A 17,516-nucleotide genomic window follows, 5' to 3' on the forward strand; every position below is an offset into this window, starting at 1 on the left:
ATCGATGGAATGGTCTTCCACGTCAGATAATTGAGGCCAGTACCAAGCTCGACTTCAAGGGACGATGGGACCGTCTGGTGGGGTCGCTCCAGAGGAATGTTTAAAAAATGGATTCTCAAGGAGGGAGGGTTCTTGAGTGGGCAGACTTGTTGGGCCGCCGGTCCTTTTCTGCCGTCACACTCTTTGTTTCTATGTGGTGAAATGAAGAAAACAAATGGGATACAGCACTGCCGGGGTACAAGCTCTATCGCCAGGACAGGTCAGGACAGAAAGGAGGTGGACTAGCCTTATACATAAAAGAAAGCATACAATCGACAAAAATGGACACAGCAGAGATGACCAACAAGCTGGAATCGCTATGGGTTAAAATACCGGGAAGGAAAGGGCCTGAAATAAAGATGGGCCTATACTATCATCCACCCGGGCAAACCGGAGATATCGATGAAGAAATGGAAGCTGAGATGAAGCGAGAATGCAAAAGCGGTAACACAGTTATTATGGGAGACTTCAACTACCCCGGGATAGACTGGAGTCTTGGAAGCTAGGGAGACAGAATTCCTGGAGGCTATACAAGATTGTTTCATGGAGCAGCTTGTTAGAGAACCAACGAGAGGAAATGCCACTCTGGATCTAATCCTAAATGGGTTAAGGGGACCTGCAAAGGAAGAAGAGGTAGTGGGACTGTTGGGAAACAGCGATCATAACATGATCAAGTTCAAGGTTGAGGTAGGAATACCGAAAGGAAAGAGAACCATAGCGACAACTTTCAATTTCAGGAAAGGAAACTACGAAGCAATGAGGGAATGATAAGGAAGAAACTTAGGAACACTTCCAAAAAAATGGCAAACGGTAGAACATGCCTGGTCTTTTCTCAAGAACACGGTGAGCGAGGGGTGCAAAAAGAGTCGAACAAAAGACCCGGCGTGGATAACTAAAATAGTGAAGGAAGCGATAGGCAATAAGAAAAACTCCATTCAGGAAATGGAAAAAGGACAAAACTGAGGGGAACTGGAAAGAGCACAGGAAGTATCAAGAGAATGTCACCGAGTGGTTTGAAAAGCCAAAAGAGAGTATGAAGAGAGGCTAGCCAGAGAAGCACAAAATTTCAAACTGCTCTTTAGATATGTTAAAGGGAAGCAACTGGCTAGGGAAGAGGTGGGACCGCTGGACGACGGAGACAGAAAGGGAGTGGTGAAGGAGGAGAAAGAAGTGGCAGAAAGACTTAACATGTTCTTTTCATCTGTATTTACAAACAAAGAAACATCCAACATACCGGAAACTGAGCAATTCTTCAATGAAAATCAAGCAGAAAAATTAACATCAATGGAAGTAAGCCTTGAAGATGTACGCAGGCAGAGAGAAAATCTAAAAACTGACAAATCCCCAGGTCCGGACGGAATCCATCCAAGGGTTCTGAAGGAATTAAAGGAGGAGATATCGGAACTACTGCAGCAAATTTGCAATCTATCCCTGAAAACAGGCATGATCCCGGAGGACTGGAAGATAGCCAACGTTACGCCCATCTTTTAAAAGGGATCAAGAGGTGACCCAGGAAACTACAGACCGGTGAGTCTGACCTCGGTTCCGGGGAAAATGGCAGAAGCACTGATAAAAGAAAACATCAATGAACATTTTGAAAGAAACGAACTTCTAATAACCAGCCAACATGGTTTCTGCAAGGGGAGATCGTGCCTAACGAACTTATTCGAAGGAATTAACAAAAGGATGGACAAAGGAGACCCCATAGACATCATATCTAGATTTCCAAAAAGCCTTTGACAAGGTGCCCCATGAACGCCTACTCTGGAAACTGAAGAACCATGGGGTGGAAGGAGACGTACATAGATGGATCAGAAACTGGTTGGCGGGTAGGAAACAGAGGGTAGGAGTGAAGGGCCACTACTCGGACTGGAGGAGGGTCACGAGTGGGGTCCCGCAGGGCTCGGTGCTCAGGCCGCTGCTATTTAATATATTCATAAATGATCTAGAAACAGGGACGAACTGTGAGATAATAAAATTTGCCGACAACACCAAACTATTTAGTGGAGCTCGGACTAAAGAGGACTGTGAAGAATTGCAAAGGGACTTGAACAAACTAGGGGAATGGGCGACGAGATGGCAGATGAAGTTCAACGTTGAGAGATGTAAAGTACTGTATTACATGTGGGAAACAGAAACCCGAGATACAACTATACGATGGGAGGGATGTTATTAAATGAGAATACCCAAGAAAGGGACTTGTGGGTAATGGTGGACATGACAATGAAGCCGACGGCACAGTGCGCAGCGGCTGCTAAGAAGGCAAACAGAATGCTAGGCATAATCAAGAAGGGTTTTACAACCAGAACGAAAGAAGTTATCCTGCCATTGTATCGAGCGATGGTGCGTCCACATCTGGAGTACTGGTAGTATTGGTCACTGTACCTTAAGAAGGACATGGCGTTATTCGAGAGGATTCAGAGGAGAGCGACGCGTCTGATAAAGGGGATGGAAAACCTTTCATACGCTGAGAAATTGGAGAAACTGGGTCTCTCTTCCCTGGAGAAGAGGAGACTTAGAGGGGATATGATAGAGACTTACAAGATCATGAAGGGCATAGAGAGAGTAGAGAGGGACAGATTCTTCAAACTTTCGAATAATAAAAGAACAAGAGGGTATTCGTAAAAGTTGAAAGGGAACAGATTGAAAACGAATGCTAGGAAGTTCTTCTTTACCTAACGTGTGGTGGACACCTGGAATGCACTTCCAGAGAGCATAATAGGGCAGAGTACGGTACTGGGGTTCAAGAAAGAATTGGATAATTTCCTGCTGGAAAAGGGGATAGAGAGGTATAGATAGAGGATTACTGCACAGGTCCTGGACCTGTTGGGCCGCCGCGTGAGCGGACTGCTGGACACGATGGACCTCAGGTCTGACCCAGCAGAGGCATTGCTTATGTTCTTATGTCAAGAAGCTCTGAAGGTTTGGGACTGGGCAATCCACCACAACACCTTCCTCAAAGCTGTCTATATTCAAGGGGCGAACAATTGCTTGGCGGACAACTTGAGTCGTCTTCTGCTACCTCACGAATGGACACTCCATTCCTCGCCTCTTCATCACATTTTCTCACAGTGGGGAACACCTCAGATAGACCTCTTTGCAGCTCCCCACAATTACAAACTGCCTCAGTTCTGCTCCAGGATATACTCTCCTCATCGCCTTGAGGCAGATGCTTTTCTTCTGGAATGGATGAATCTCTTCCTATATGCATTCCCTCCATTTCCTCTCATTCTCAAGACTCTGGTCAAGTTGAAGAACGATCATGCCACCATGATTCTGATTGCTCCTTGTGGCCGAGACAACCTTAGTACTCCCTTCTACTTCAACTCAGAAGCAGGGAGCCATACCTTCTACCAGTTTTTCCTTCTCTGCTTACACAGAGTCAGGGATCTCTGCTTCATCCCAACCTGCAGTCTCTACATCTGACAGCTTGGTGTACCTCTCAACATAACCTCTCTTCAGTTTTCTCAGTCTATAAGAGACGTTTTAGAAGCTTCTAGGAAGCCTACCAGTATAAAATGCTATCACCAAAAATGGACTAGATTTTATACGTGGTGTTTTTCTCATCATAAGGAGCCTCAGCATTCCTCCTTATCTTCTGTTTTGGACTATCTTTTGTACTTATCTAATTCTGGCCTCAAGTCTACATCTATCCGAGTCCATCTCAGTGCAATTGCGGCTTTCCATCAGCCTATTGAAGGGAAACCCCTCTCTGCTCATCCAGTAGTTTCCAGATTCATGAAAGGACTTTTCAATGTCAAACCTCCTCTCCTGTGGTTTGGGACCTCAATGTTGTCCTTGCTCAACTGATGAGCCTCCATTTGAACCAATTGATAAGTCTCATCTGAAATATCTCACTTGGAAAGTGGTGTTTCTCATAGCCTTCACTTCTGCTCGACGAGTCAGTGAGCTGCAAGCTTAAGTTGCTGATCCACCTTTCACGGTGTTCCATCATGACAAGGTGGTTCTTCGTACTCATCCTAAATTCCTCCTTAAAGTGGTCTCGGAATTTCATCTCAACCAATCCATTGTTCTTCCAGTGTTTTTTTCCAAAGCCTCATTCTCATCCTAGAGAAGTAGCTCTTCATACTCTGGACTGTAAACATGCTTTGACCTTCTATTTGAAACGCACCAACCCACACAGAACTGCTCTTCAACTTTTTGTCTCCTTCAATCCAAATAAGTTGGGACATCCTATTTTTAAGCATACCATCTCCAACTGGATGCCTGCTTGTATCTCATTCTGCTATGCCCAGACTGGATTACCCCTACACAGTAGAGTCACAGCCCATAAAGTCAGAGCAATGGCAGCTTCACTGGCTTTCCTCAGATCTACACCTATTGAGGAAATTTGTAAGGCTGCTACTTGATCTTTGGGTCATACATTCACTTCTCACTATTGTCTGGATATTTTCTCCAGACGGGATGGACAGTTTGGCCAAACAGTATTACAAACTTTATTCTCCTAAATTGCCAATACTCCCACCATCCCATTCTGGTTAGCTTGGAGGTCACCCACTTGTGAGAATAGGCTGCCTGCTTGTCCTGGGATAAAGCACAGTTACTTACCGTAACAGGTATTATCCAAGGACAGCAGGCAGCTATTCTCACAACCCACCCACCTCCCCTGGTTGGCTTCTCTGCTAGCTATCTGAACTGAGGAGACGCGCCTGTGCTGGGCGGGAAGGCACTCGCGCATGCCCGGTGCGGTCGACTCGAAACTTCTGGTTTCTTCAAGCAAGTCTGCTTGTGAGGCATCCGCATCCGGGCTCCGTCGATGACGTCGCCCACATGCGAGTATAGCTGCCTGCTGTCCCTGGATAACACCTGTTACAGTAACTAACTGTGCTGTTTCCAATAAAACATACATGTCATTAAAACAAATGTCATTACATAAAGGCAAGGGCATCTTCTTTATTTGTATCTTCATAAGACTACACATGTGGACTATTATATCTGTATGTATTTGTGTGTTTTTTGGAAGAAGAAATAAATAAATCATCTTTTTAGAACATCATCCACAGTCTTGTGTTTGGATTGTTTTCACTGTGGAACATTGGATCTTCCATTTTTTGTTTCGCGCTGCTTACAACATATTACATAAATATACTAACAAATAGCTGTGTTTTCAATAACTTATTAAAATTCACATAGTCAACACAAAGTCACAAATGCCCTGATAATGTGTTCCATATTTTTGTACCAGCTATTGAAAACATTGTATTCCTCGTAACTGCATAGTGCACTCCCAATTCCCTGGTCACTGTCAATCTCATCCCACCCTTGAACCTCAACACTCTTCCTGGTCGATATATTTCCAATAACATTTGAAAATACACTGGGGCCATCTCATACAAAACCTGATGAACTATAAATAACACCTTGTATTGCACTCTCTATTGTACCGGAAACCAATATAACTGTTTCAAAATAGGTGTGATATGGGTCATCCTAGAAACCCCAGTAATCAGCCTAGCGGCTAAGTTCATCAGTAATTGTAAAGCCTTACACTTTATCTTATCTTGACAGTATTAGCCCTTGCGCTACTGATTTAAAATCCTAGGTTACTAATCTTGACAGTATTACCGTATTTTCACGCATATAACGCGCGCGTTATACGCGTTTTTACCTACCGCGCATACCCCTCGCGCGTTATATGCGTGAGCGCGGTATACCAAAGTTTTAAAACATAGTTCCCACCCCGCCCGACGCCCGATTCACCCCCCCAGCAGGACCGCTCGCACCCCCACCCCGAACGACCGCTCGCACGCGCTCCCATCCGCACCCGCATCCACGATCGGAGCAAGAGGGAGCCCAAGCCCTCTTGCCCGGCCGACTCCCCGACGTCCGATACATCCCCCCCCCCGGCAGGACCACTCGCACCCCCACCCCGAACGACCGCTCGCACGCGCTCCCACCCACACCCGCATCCACGATCGGAGCAAGAGGGAGCCCAAGCCCTCTTGCCCGGCCGACTCCCCGACGTCCGATACATCCCCCCCCCCCGGCAGGACCACTCGCACCCCCACCCCGAACGACCGCCGACTTCCCGACAATATCGGGCCAGAAGGGAGCCCAATCCTTCCAGGACACGGCGACCCCCGAGATCTACACCGCACTACATTACGGGCAGGAGGGATCCCAGGCCCTCCTGCCCTCGACGCAAACCCCCCTCCCCCCCAAGAACCTCCGACCGCCTCCCAGCCGACCCGCGATCCCCCTGGCGACCCCCACGACCCCCCCACCCCCCTTCCCCGTACCTTTGGTAGTTGGGCCAGAAGGGAGCCCAAACCCTCCTGGCCACGGCGACCCCCTAACCCCACCCCGCACTACATTACGGGCAGGAGGGATCCCAGGCCCTCCTGCCCTCGACGCAAACCCCCCTCCCCCCCAAGAACCTCCGACCGCCCCCCAGCCGACCCGCGATCCCCCTGGCGACCCCCACGACCCCCCCACCCCCCTTCCCCGTACCTTTAGTAGTTGGCCGGACAGACGGGAGCCAAACCCGCCTGTCCGGCAGGCAGCCAACGAAGGAATGAGGCCGGATTGGCCCATCCATCCTAAAGCTCCGCCTACTGGTGGGGCCTAAGGCGCGTGGGCCAATCAGAATAGGCCCTGGAGCCTTAGGTCCCACCTGGGGGCGCGGCCTGAGGCACATGGGCCCAACCCGACCATGTGCCTCAGGCCGCGCCCCCAGGTGGGACCTAAGGCTCCAGGGCCTATTCTGATTGGCCCACGCGCCTTAGGCCCCACCAGTAGGCGGAGCTTTAGGATGGATGGGCCAATCCGGCCTCATTCCTTCGTTGGCTGCCTGCCGGACAGGCGGGTTTGGCTCCCGTCTGTCCGGCCAACTACTAAAGGTACGGGGAAGGGGGGTGGGGGGGTCGTGGGGGTCGCCAGGGGGATCGCGGGTCGGCTGGGGGGCGGTCGGAGGTTCTTGGGGGGGAGGGGGGTTTGCGTCGAGGGCAGGAGGGCCTGGGATCCCTCCTGCCCGTAATGTAGTGCGGGGTGGGGTTAGGGGGTCGCCGTGGCCAGGAGGGTTTGGGCTCCCTTCTGGCCCAACTACCAAAGGTACGGGGAAGGGGGGTGGGGGGGGTCGTGGGGGTCGCCAGGGGGATCGCGGGTCGGCTGGGAGGCGGTCGGAGGTTCTTGGGGGGGAGGGGGGTTTGCGTCGAGGGCAGGAGGGCCTGGGATCCCTCCTGCCCGTAATGTAGTGCGGTGTGGGGTTAGGGGGTCGCCGTGGCCAGGAGGGTTTGGGCTCCCTTCTGGCCCGATATTGTCGGGAAGTCGGCGGTGTTGTCGGGAAGTCGGGAAGTCGGCGGTGTAAGGGGGGTGGGGGGGTCGTGGGGGTCGCCAGGGGGATCGCGGGTCGGCTGGGGGGCGGTCGGAGGTTCTTGGGGGGGAGGGGGGTTTGCGTCGAGGGCAGGAGGGCCTGGGATCCCTCCTGCCCGTAATGTAGTTCGGGGTGGGGTTAGGGGGTCGCCGTGGCCAGGAGGATTTGGGCTCCCTCCTGGTCCGATATTGTTGGGGAGTCGGCGGTCCTTCGGGGGGGGGGGAGGGATGTATCGGACGTCGGGGGGGGGGCATCAGGCTTTCAGGATGGGGACAGACCTTCAAGGGGGGACAGTGCACGGAAGTCAGGGGGGGTGAACGGAGAGTCGGGACAGCGCACGGAAAGTCAGGGCGGGCGAAAGGAGCGTCGGGCAGCATGCGCGGTATACCCGTGAGCGCGGTATATCAAAGTTTTTGTGCAAATCATCGTGATTTCTGCGCGCTATATTCGTGTGCGCGTTTTATACGGGTGCGTGTTATTTGCGTGAAAATACGGTAGTCCTTGCGCTATTGATTTAAAATCCTAGGGTATTAACATAGATTTCAATCTGTGCAAAATATGCAGTTGAGCATATCTTCCTTGAATGGTCTTCAAAATTTGTTTTCCCATTGATAGGTAGAGTCTAGACATGCTTCCAGCTCAAGGCTCAGCTCCCTAGCTGAGTTTTTCTGTCAGACGTTAGGTCTGGGAAGAGTCTGTATACAGTATATAGTTTTGAGGGGGAATGTTTGAGCTCCATAAATGTTCAAGCTGATAATGTTTCTTTATTGAAATTTGTTGAACTTTCTTGAAAAGTTGTTGCACTTTGTTCAGTGGCATAGCAAGGGTGAGAGGTGCCTCTTCTTTCCCCCATACCTCTTTAATTTCGCTGGCCAAGTGGCATCACCAACTTGCTGCCTGCGTTGGATCAGCTCTCCCAGGGACGTCACTTCCTAGGCGTAGGACCCGGAAGTGATGTTGGCAGGAGAGGTGGTGTGAGCAGCAGGTTGGAGTTACTGCTTGCTTCGGCAATAAGTTAGAGGACAGAGAAGGGAAGTGAAGGTGCTTGTGTGGTGGGGGGGAGGAGTAGGAAGGAGTGGGAGGCAGAGAGGGGAAGGGGTGCCGGCACCCCCACCAAGACAGTGCCCGATATGGACCACACCTTCACTTTACTATGCTACTAACTTTGTTGTTCCTCTTTAAACTTTTGTTGTTTACGTTTGAGCAGATCAGAAAAATGTTTGAGAAGTTTCCCCATGTCCCTCCTTCTGCTTTTTCATTTAGAGCTCTTGCCAGCTTTGGTATGAACTTATGGGAGCAGCACAGCCCAGGGACGAGGAGTAAAAGGTTATGATCAACATCTGCACAGTGCTCGCAAGCATGCACAGATGACCCTTTGGTTCAGCATACTATCCTTATCTACTGGAAAAGATATCAAGAACTTAATCTCTCTTTCACTTCTTTCTTTTCTCAGGATTAGAGAAATTAAGCCAGATGTCAAACCAAGAAACCCTAACAAGACTGTTTTCTGTGAAATGGAACCAGACTGGTCATGACTGAACATTAAGCCCAGAAAGCCTTTGTGTTTAACTGAACTTAGCTTCCTTGGCTGTGGTTATGATGATGATGATATTCATCCTTTGAAGGAGGTGATCTTTCGTATGAGTTAGTCTCATCTATGAAATAAGATTATGAAGATCTGTTCATGAGATAAAAGTGGTGTCTTTGCCCTAGAGCAGTGCCTGAAAATGACCCAAAACAACATAGCCATCAATACTGACTATGGAGACTGGGATTGCTGCCCAGATGCCGGGGAGCGGGCCAGGCTATTGCAGAGCCCTAATGTGGACACGGAGCTGAAGGGCAGCTTGCCACAGGCTGCCACTTCCACAATCGGTGCCATCTTTATTGTGGTGAATGCAGCCCTTGGCGCTGGACTGCTCAACTTCCCAGCAGCATTCAGCATTGCAGGAGGGGTAGTGGCTGGCGTGGCTCTACAAATGGTGAGAACTTATGCCTGTCACTAGAGTTTTCACAAGCAAATTTTTTCTACTCTTGAATTAATTGATGCAATCTTTAGTTGTGGATTAGTCAGTCTGAATGTTCTCCCTTTCCTTAGAGTAGTTTTCTTTGGGGCATTTCTCCAAAAGGACTAGTTCAGTGGTTCTTAAACCTGTCCTGGGGGATCCCCAGCCAGTCAGGTTTTCAAGGTATCCCTAATGAATATGCATGAGCCAGATTTGCATGTCTCCTACCTTCATTATATGCAAATCTGGCTCATGCATATTCATTAGGGATATATTGAAAACCCAACTGGCTGGAAGTGCCCAGGACAGGTTTGAGAACCAATGGACTAGTTAGTGCTTATGATAGTGGAAAAAAAACACCTCACTGCTAAGTTAAAGTATGTGGAGTATGATCTCAAATTTACTGTTGCTAATTGCTCTAGTACAGTGATTCTTAACCTTTTTGAGTCACAGACCCCCTTAAGAATCTGATGAAAGCTATGGACCCAAATATTCACATAAGGACCCAAATATTCACATAAACACAACTTTGCATGCAATGAATACTGTAAAATGTTCTTTATCGAGATTTGGTTGTTTACTTTAAAGTTTAATAAAATTAATTTCCATAGTCAGTTATTGAGAAAGCTATTGGTCTGCTTGCCCTGGATCAGTAACATGGAATGTTGCTGCTACTCTTTGGTTTTTTGCCAGGTACTAATGATCTGGATTGGCCACCGTGAGATCAGGCTACTGGGCTTGATGGAACATTGGTCTGACCCAGTAGGCTGTTCTTATGAGACAATCTAAAAAAAACACTTCTTTTTTTATGCAAAAAGTAATGGTTATGCATTATAAATATGAAGTACAATCCTCTTGTGCAAATTAAAACAGATCTTCTACATTTTCTTCTACCATAATTTCCTTCTGGAGTTCTAAGATTTAATACCTATAGGCAACCTATCAAGTTATACTTGGTAATGTGTTTTTTTAATCAAGTCTTTGCCACCCAACATGATGGGAAATATGTCTGTTTCTTTATGCCCCGTTGTCCTTGTTTCTGACTGCATTTCTTGATACATTAGGTCACTCAGACCCTACATTTCCACATGATGTGCAGAATGATCTCATGGCGCTGACTTAATCATAAATGCCATTCTTGTATTTTTGTTGTTTACCACTATATCCAGCAAACTTTCTTATCTTATGGAATGGGAATGAATGTGCCTGGTAATCACAACATCTTCATTCTTTACAATTTTCTTAGGTCATGATACCAGTGCTTTTCTGTTGTGGCAATGTTGTAATTTTTTTTTTTTTTTGCCAAGTTTCAAATTCATTAAAAATTTGATAAAATGCTAATCAAATTCTAAGCGTTTTAGAATAAAAAAATTTAAAAGGGGTCCAGTTAAACTATTAATGACATAACATTACTTACATGAAACAATAGGATAATGAGAAGAAATACAATTTGAAAGAAAGAGAGAACGATTAAGGATAATAACATAAGGAAAAGGAAAAAATAAATTTTTTGTATAGAAAATGAATTTCCAGTAAGATGTATAGAATTTTTCTCCCATCACAACTTCACAACTTTCATCAGTTTTTACCTTGTAGAATCTATTTTTATCATTTTTTTCTGTGCTTGCTATGAACTTGTCTGATAATTGCAGCCCAGTACAGTGGATTACATTTCTCATTCTTAGGTTTCAGTTCATCACACCTTTAACACATGCTTTTACATCTTTCCTTTTGATTTAGGAACCAGCCCAGAAATTATGAAGCCAGCAGCTGAGCTCCCCTACCCCCAGCCCTGTTATTTCCATTGAAGTTGATGGGGGAGGGAGATCTCTTCTGAGATAACATAAGAACATAAGAAACGCCTTCACCGGATCAGACCGAGGTCCATCTAGTCCGGTGCTCCGCACACGCGGCGGCCCATTTAGGTACTCCTTTTTGGAGACCCGACTTTACCGTATCCCTCAATATGATATGCAAGAAGGTGTGCATCCAACTTGCGCTTGAATCCCAGTACAGTAGTCTCCGCCACAACCTCCTCCGGGAGTGCATTCCAAGCACCCACCACTCGCTGTGTGAAACAGAACTTCCTTTTTTTTTTTTTTTTTAATTTGAATTTAATACATTTACAATATCATAAAGATATCAAGAAAAAAAGGTTTTCCATACAAATTTTTCAAAAACAAATCATACAGCAAACAATCCTTTACAAGCCCACTAAAAGGGGAAAACATGTTGCTCATTTATCAACTAAATTTAAAGGAAAAACAAAGAAATGGGTTGAATTCCAAAGAACCCAAATCATTCCCTACTATATTTAGGACATGGACATACCTACCCTATTTTCTCAATAAAGAATGAATGAAAAGGAAAAAGAAATCTCACTTCTGTTCACGAGCTAACAAAAATTGTTGCAATTGAATGGGATCCCAAAAAACAAATTCAGTATCTCGTATCTTAACAAAACATTTACAAGGAAACTTTAAATAAAATGATGCTTCAAGTGCTAATACTCTATTTCTCAATTTCAGAAATTCTTTCCTTCTAAGCTGAGTAGCTCTTGAGACATCTGGAAATATACTAACTAAATCCCCACAGAACTTGGTCAGTCTATTTTTAAATTAAAGTTTCATTAACAACATTTTATCTGTCTCACTCATACATGTTAAAAATCATTGTGGATCGAGTCTGAATAACATCTTGAGAGTCTTCTAAAAACTCTGTCAAGTTAACATCATCTGTTACCAGATGGTCCACATCCTGTACAGTTTCCTTTTTCTTCTGGGGAATATAATAACAATTATTTATTGGAAAGCTATCTGCATTGGGTAATCCCAGTATTTCCTTGAAGTACTTTCTTAACAATATTTCTGGTAATAACAAATGTGTTACTGGGAAATTAACCAAGCGGAGATTCTTCCCCCGATGCATATTTTCTAACATTTCAATTTTTAAATGCATTGACATGGAATCTTTTACAGCAGATAGTGAAACAGCATGCACCTAATCTAGTTTCCAAACTATTTAAATTTGCGTCCACATTCTCAAACTTTTGTGCCACAGATTGTGAGAAATCAGATGTTTGTTTCATTGATTCTCTGAGAAACCCCTCAACTCTAGAAATACCTAACCAAAGATCCTTTAAAGTAATATCCTGTTTTTCCACAGCTAGTGGTTGTTCATCCACTACACTAGTAAATTCAAGTGGTTTAGGTATATCAGTAAACATCAATTTACTTGTTGAAGTGGATGATGCCACAAGACCTGTGGAACTAGTGGGGGTTATATTCCCACTAATACCGGATATTGGATGAAGGGGGGGTGTCCTCTGTAGAGGACTCATCGATGCTCCGGATATGGGAGAGTTCAAATCAGATACATTTAGCGTTGGAGTGTCTATGGAAAAAGTCAAATGTCTGTCCATAGGACCTGTGACAACAGGAGTCGAACTCTTAGATTTAACTTTCCTTTTCCCCATAGTCAATTAGCTTATACGACCTGGTATCCTGCTCCACAGCTCCACGATACTCCTTCGGCCACTCCCTGCGGTTGCGCGGCTGAGGCCCGCAATTTAAAGGAAAAATCCAAGGCACAAAGACGGACCCGATGACGTCAGGGGTCCGTTCTTAGAGATGCCTGTCCGATTTTACAAACAACTGCAGCTGCAGAGGGCTGGTCGGGGCAGCAAAAACGATCCTCCGGCATCCCAGACAGTAACAGCAAACTGGCTCCCGGTCTCTCTGCGGCTACAGACCGCAATTTAAAGGAAAAATCCAAGGCACAAAGACGGACCCGATGATTTTTTTGAATGAAACCCTGCCTGAGCTAAGTTCTTCTATCTTTTCATCTGAACATTCATTGTTATATATCACCAGACAGGAGGGGGAGGGAGGCCGATGAGGTAGTTTCCCTTCCTAGTGTGGCTGATAAGCAGACTGCTGGCAGCACACGGGGATCTGAGGCCCCTCCTCTTAGCATAAGAACTGTATCACATTTAAGTTGGGATTGGGCTAGTGTGTAGAACATTGAACACTGGTCTATAGTTTAAGTTATAAAGTGTGCATAGAGAGGTATTAGGTTTAGTTACAAGATTATTTCTCTCTAGATCCTACATATCTATTAAGGATCCAATACATACCCTGGCGCATAATATAGGATTGATGGTACGTACCTATATAAGTTGGGGAAATTTACCCCTCCCTCTGCAATCAGTTTTTGAAGAGATACTAAAGCAATTCTAGCCTTTTTGCCAAGCCAAATAAATTTTGTAAGAATACAGTTTAACTTTTTATAAAAGGACCCCTGAAAAAAAAACAGGTAGCATACCCAATTGATAACAAACCACAGGCAATACCATCATTTTAATAGTTTGAACTCTCCCCCACCAAGAAAGATGTAAAGGATTCCATTGCTCACACAGTTCTGTTACCTTCTGTAATAAAAATTTTTCATTCACTTTCATTGTTTCTTCCAATGTGTTTTTTATCCAAATACATAAATATTTTATTCCGTCTTCTTTACATAAAAAGGGGAATGTTTCAAATAAACCTTTTGTACAATGGACATTAAGTGGAAGAATTTCTGATTTACTCCAATTTATCTTGTACTCTGAAAATTTCCCAAATTTTTCTATCAGTTCTAATAAGCTTGGAATGGTTGTTTCGGGATTTCTCAAATGAAGCAATATATCATCTGCATAAGCAGAAACTTTATATTCCCGATCGGAATAAGGAATACTCTGTATCTGCTTAGCTTGTTGAATAGCTAATAACAAGGGTTCTAATACAATATCAAAAAGCAAAGGAGACAAAGGACAGCCTTGTCTAACCCCCCTCTGCAAACTAAAACTCTCTGAGAAATTATTATTAATATATAATCTAGCAGCAGGGGAGCTATACAATGTTTGGATCATTTGTATAAATCCTGAACCTATACCAAACCATTCCATTGCTTGATACACGAAGGCCCATTCTACCCGATCAAAGGCCTTCTCTGCGTCCAAGGATACAGAAAAGGCTGGATCATTCATGTCTTTTGTTAAATTTAACATATAAAAAGCCAATCTGGTGTTATTAGAGGAATGTCTCTGAGCAACAAATCCTGTTTAGTGCATACCAATAATAAAAGGGAGAGCCTTGGCCAAATGTAAAGCCAATGTTTTAGCTAGAAGTTTGCCATCTACATTGATTAAAGAAATAGGCCTGTAATTTGAAACCAATGCAGGATCTTTGATTGGCTTCGGCAAAACTATAGTAACAGATTCTGCCATAGTACCTATGATGCAACCATTTGTTATATAAATTTAACAAATAAGATAATAGTGTATCTTGAAATGATTTATAAAACTCTACTGTGAAACCATCACCACCTGGACCAGATCCAACTCTAAGGGACTTCAACGCTGTTTGCAACTCTTTTAATGATATTGGCTTTTCAAAGTTTTCTTTTATATGCTCAGGAATTTTTGGTCCCTTAATTAATTTTAAAAATTCTAAACCATCCTTTTCTTTATCCAAATAAGGCTCAGAAGAATAAAGGCCTTTATAAAAATTTAAAAATTGTTTCAAAATTGGTCCAATTTGAGAATAGGTATTACCTTTCTCATCCTTTAGTACTATTATTTTTGTTTTCCTTTTTTTTTTTTTTGCTTTTAAATAATTTGCCAATAATCTTCCTGCCTTGTTTGAATTTCCATAATACAGAGCTTGTTGAGAAAATAAGTCTTTCCTTATCAATTTATAAGAAATCTCATTGTATCTCCCTTTAGCTTTTAAAAGAGCTGTAACGTAGAGTATTCCCATTTATCAATCAATTTTGACTCTAAAAGCTTAATTTCTTGTTCCAAAATTGAAATTTTTTTTTACTTGTTTCCTAATATATGCCGAAAATGAAATAATTTGACCTCTCATGGTAGCCTTAAAAGCATCCCATATAGTCTCAATGGAGATATCATCTGTATTATTGATTTGAAAATTATCATTTATTTTTGACTGAACTTCCTTAATAAAAGTTGGCTCTGCAAGCAGTGTATTATCAAATCTCCTTACAGATCTACTGTTATCTTGATCAATTATTTTAATTTTAATCCACACCCCACCATGATCAGACAAAATAATTGGATCTATGGAGGCTTGTGTTACTTGTTGACCTAATGAATTTGAAACAAATATATAATCTATTCTTGAAAAAGATTTATGAACATGGGAGCAAAATGAGAGCAAAAATAAAATTCCCGGTCATTAAAATGAAATATATGCCATATATCTTTCAAATCTCAATTTTGTACCAAATTCTCTAATCCTAATGACTTCATAACTCTACTAGGTTTTTTATCCATTAAAGGATCTATAACAGCATTAAAATCCCCTGCCACAGCTAAATTAGAAGCAGCCAGTGGTAGTAATAATGGTTGTAGAGATTTAAAAAATTCCATTTGGTTTGAATTAGGTGCATATACATTGAAAAGCGCCAGCGTTGTATTTCCCAGGCTCATGTCAACATGTACCCACCTCCATGAAGGATCAGTAGCAATCATCTTAAACATAGCATTACATTTTTTATTTACCGATATTGCTACACCTGCCTTTTTCCTTACAGCTGGAGCAAAAAAAAATGTTCTACCCAGTCTCCTTCTAGTTTATGGGATTCTAAATCCGATAGATGAGTCTCCTGGATAAAATATATATCTACATTTTGCTGTTTTAGAAACAATAGTGTTTTCTTTCTTTTTATAGGATGGTTAAGGCCATTAACATTCAATGAAAATAATTTAAGCTCCATCAAGATATTTACTAACAACACGTGAACACTATCAAATAATTCATCTTATTGTAATTATTCTGTACATAACTCATTTCCCTTAATTTACTATGTGGAACATATCCCCCCCTTCCCTTGATTTTTTAAATATTATATTTCTAAGATCCCAAAAACCCTTCCCTATTCCCTCTCATATCCCTCTCCTTCTAATATTGCGATAACTTGAAGACATAAGATCAGACTGGCAGCCCTACCTCTCCTCCAGGCATCTTACTTTACTATTTATTCTATACTATACAAATTGATCAATCAATATAATTAAAAGATTTTTTAAACCCTTTAAAATACCCTTTAATGTGATAATTGGCAATGAAACATATATTCAAAACTTGTTACATAAATATCTGTATAAATTCATTTCAAAAAACAAATGTATAGTTAAATGTTACATTATATTCACTATATCAATTTAAGTTTTTTCACACAGACTTAAGTGCTTTAATTTCATGTATCTTGCATAGATAGTTTATATCAGGGCTGCCCAAGTCCAGTCCTCGAGATCTACTGGCAGGCCAGGTTTTCAGGATATCCACAATGAACATGCATGAGAGAGATTTGTGTGCCAAGAAGGCAGTGCAGGCAAATCTTTCTCATGCATATTCATTGTGGATATCCTGACTTGGCAGGACTTGGGCAGCCCTGGTTTATATTAAGAACATAAGAAACGCCCTCACCGGATCAGACCGAGGTCCATCCTGTCCGGTGATCCGTACACGCGGTGGCCCATTTAGGTACTCCTTTTTGGAGACCCGGATTTACCGTATCCCTCAATATGATATGCAAGAAGGTGTGTATCCAACTTTCTCTTGAATCCCAGTACAGTAGTCTCCTCCACAACCTCCTCCAGGAGCGCATTCCAAGCACCCACCACACGCTGTGTGAAACAGAATTTCCTGACGTTTGTCCTAAACCTGCTATCACTCAGTTTCAGGCTATGATCTCTTGTCCATGTCACCTCTGAATATTTCAGCAATGGTGCCTCCTGGTCTATTTTATCAAATCCTTTTAATATTTTAAAGGTCTATCAAATCCCCTCTCAGTCTTCTCTTCTCAAGGGTAAACAGTCCCAGCCTCCTGAGTCTATCTTTGTAGGTCAAATGTTCCATTTCTTTGATAAGTTTTGTGGCTCGCCTCTGCACTCTCTCCAGCAGAGTTATATCCTTTATAAGGTATGGAGACCAGTATTGGACACAGTACTCCAAGTGCGGTCTGACCATTGTTCTATAAAGTGGCATTATGACATTTTCCGATCTACTCGTAATCCCCTTTTTAATTATGCCCAACATCCTGCTCACTTTCCTCGCCGCCGCCGCACATTGTGC

The 17,516-nt window shown here is 43.6% G+C and overlaps 1 protein-coding gene across 5 annotated transcripts in view; it reads left to right on the top strand.

Annotated features, from left to right (window-relative positions):
• SLC38A7 (solute carrier family 38 member 7) overlaps nucleotides 1-17,516 on the top strand; it is a 154,248-nt gene that overhangs the window by 25,005 nt on the left and 111,727 nt on the right. For all 5 annotated transcript variants that reach the window (XM_033943315.1, XM_033943313.1, XM_033943311.1 and 2 more), the window contains one exon: nucleotides 8,826-9,354. In XM_033943315.1, the coding sequence (XP_033799206.1) occupies nucleotides 9,100-9,354 (255 nt within the window). In that variant the 5' untranslated portion in view covers nucleotides 8,826-9,099. The remainder of the gene's footprint in view (nucleotides 1-8,825; nucleotides 9,355-17,516) is intronic.

Source organism: Geotrypetes seraphini, chromosome 4, assembly GCF_902459505.1.
Source record: "Geotrypetes seraphini chromosome 4, aGeoSer1.1, whole genome shotgun sequence".
Classification (NCBI taxonomy): Eukaryota; Metazoa; Chordata; class Amphibia; order Gymnophiona; family Dermophiidae; genus Geotrypetes; species Geotrypetes seraphini.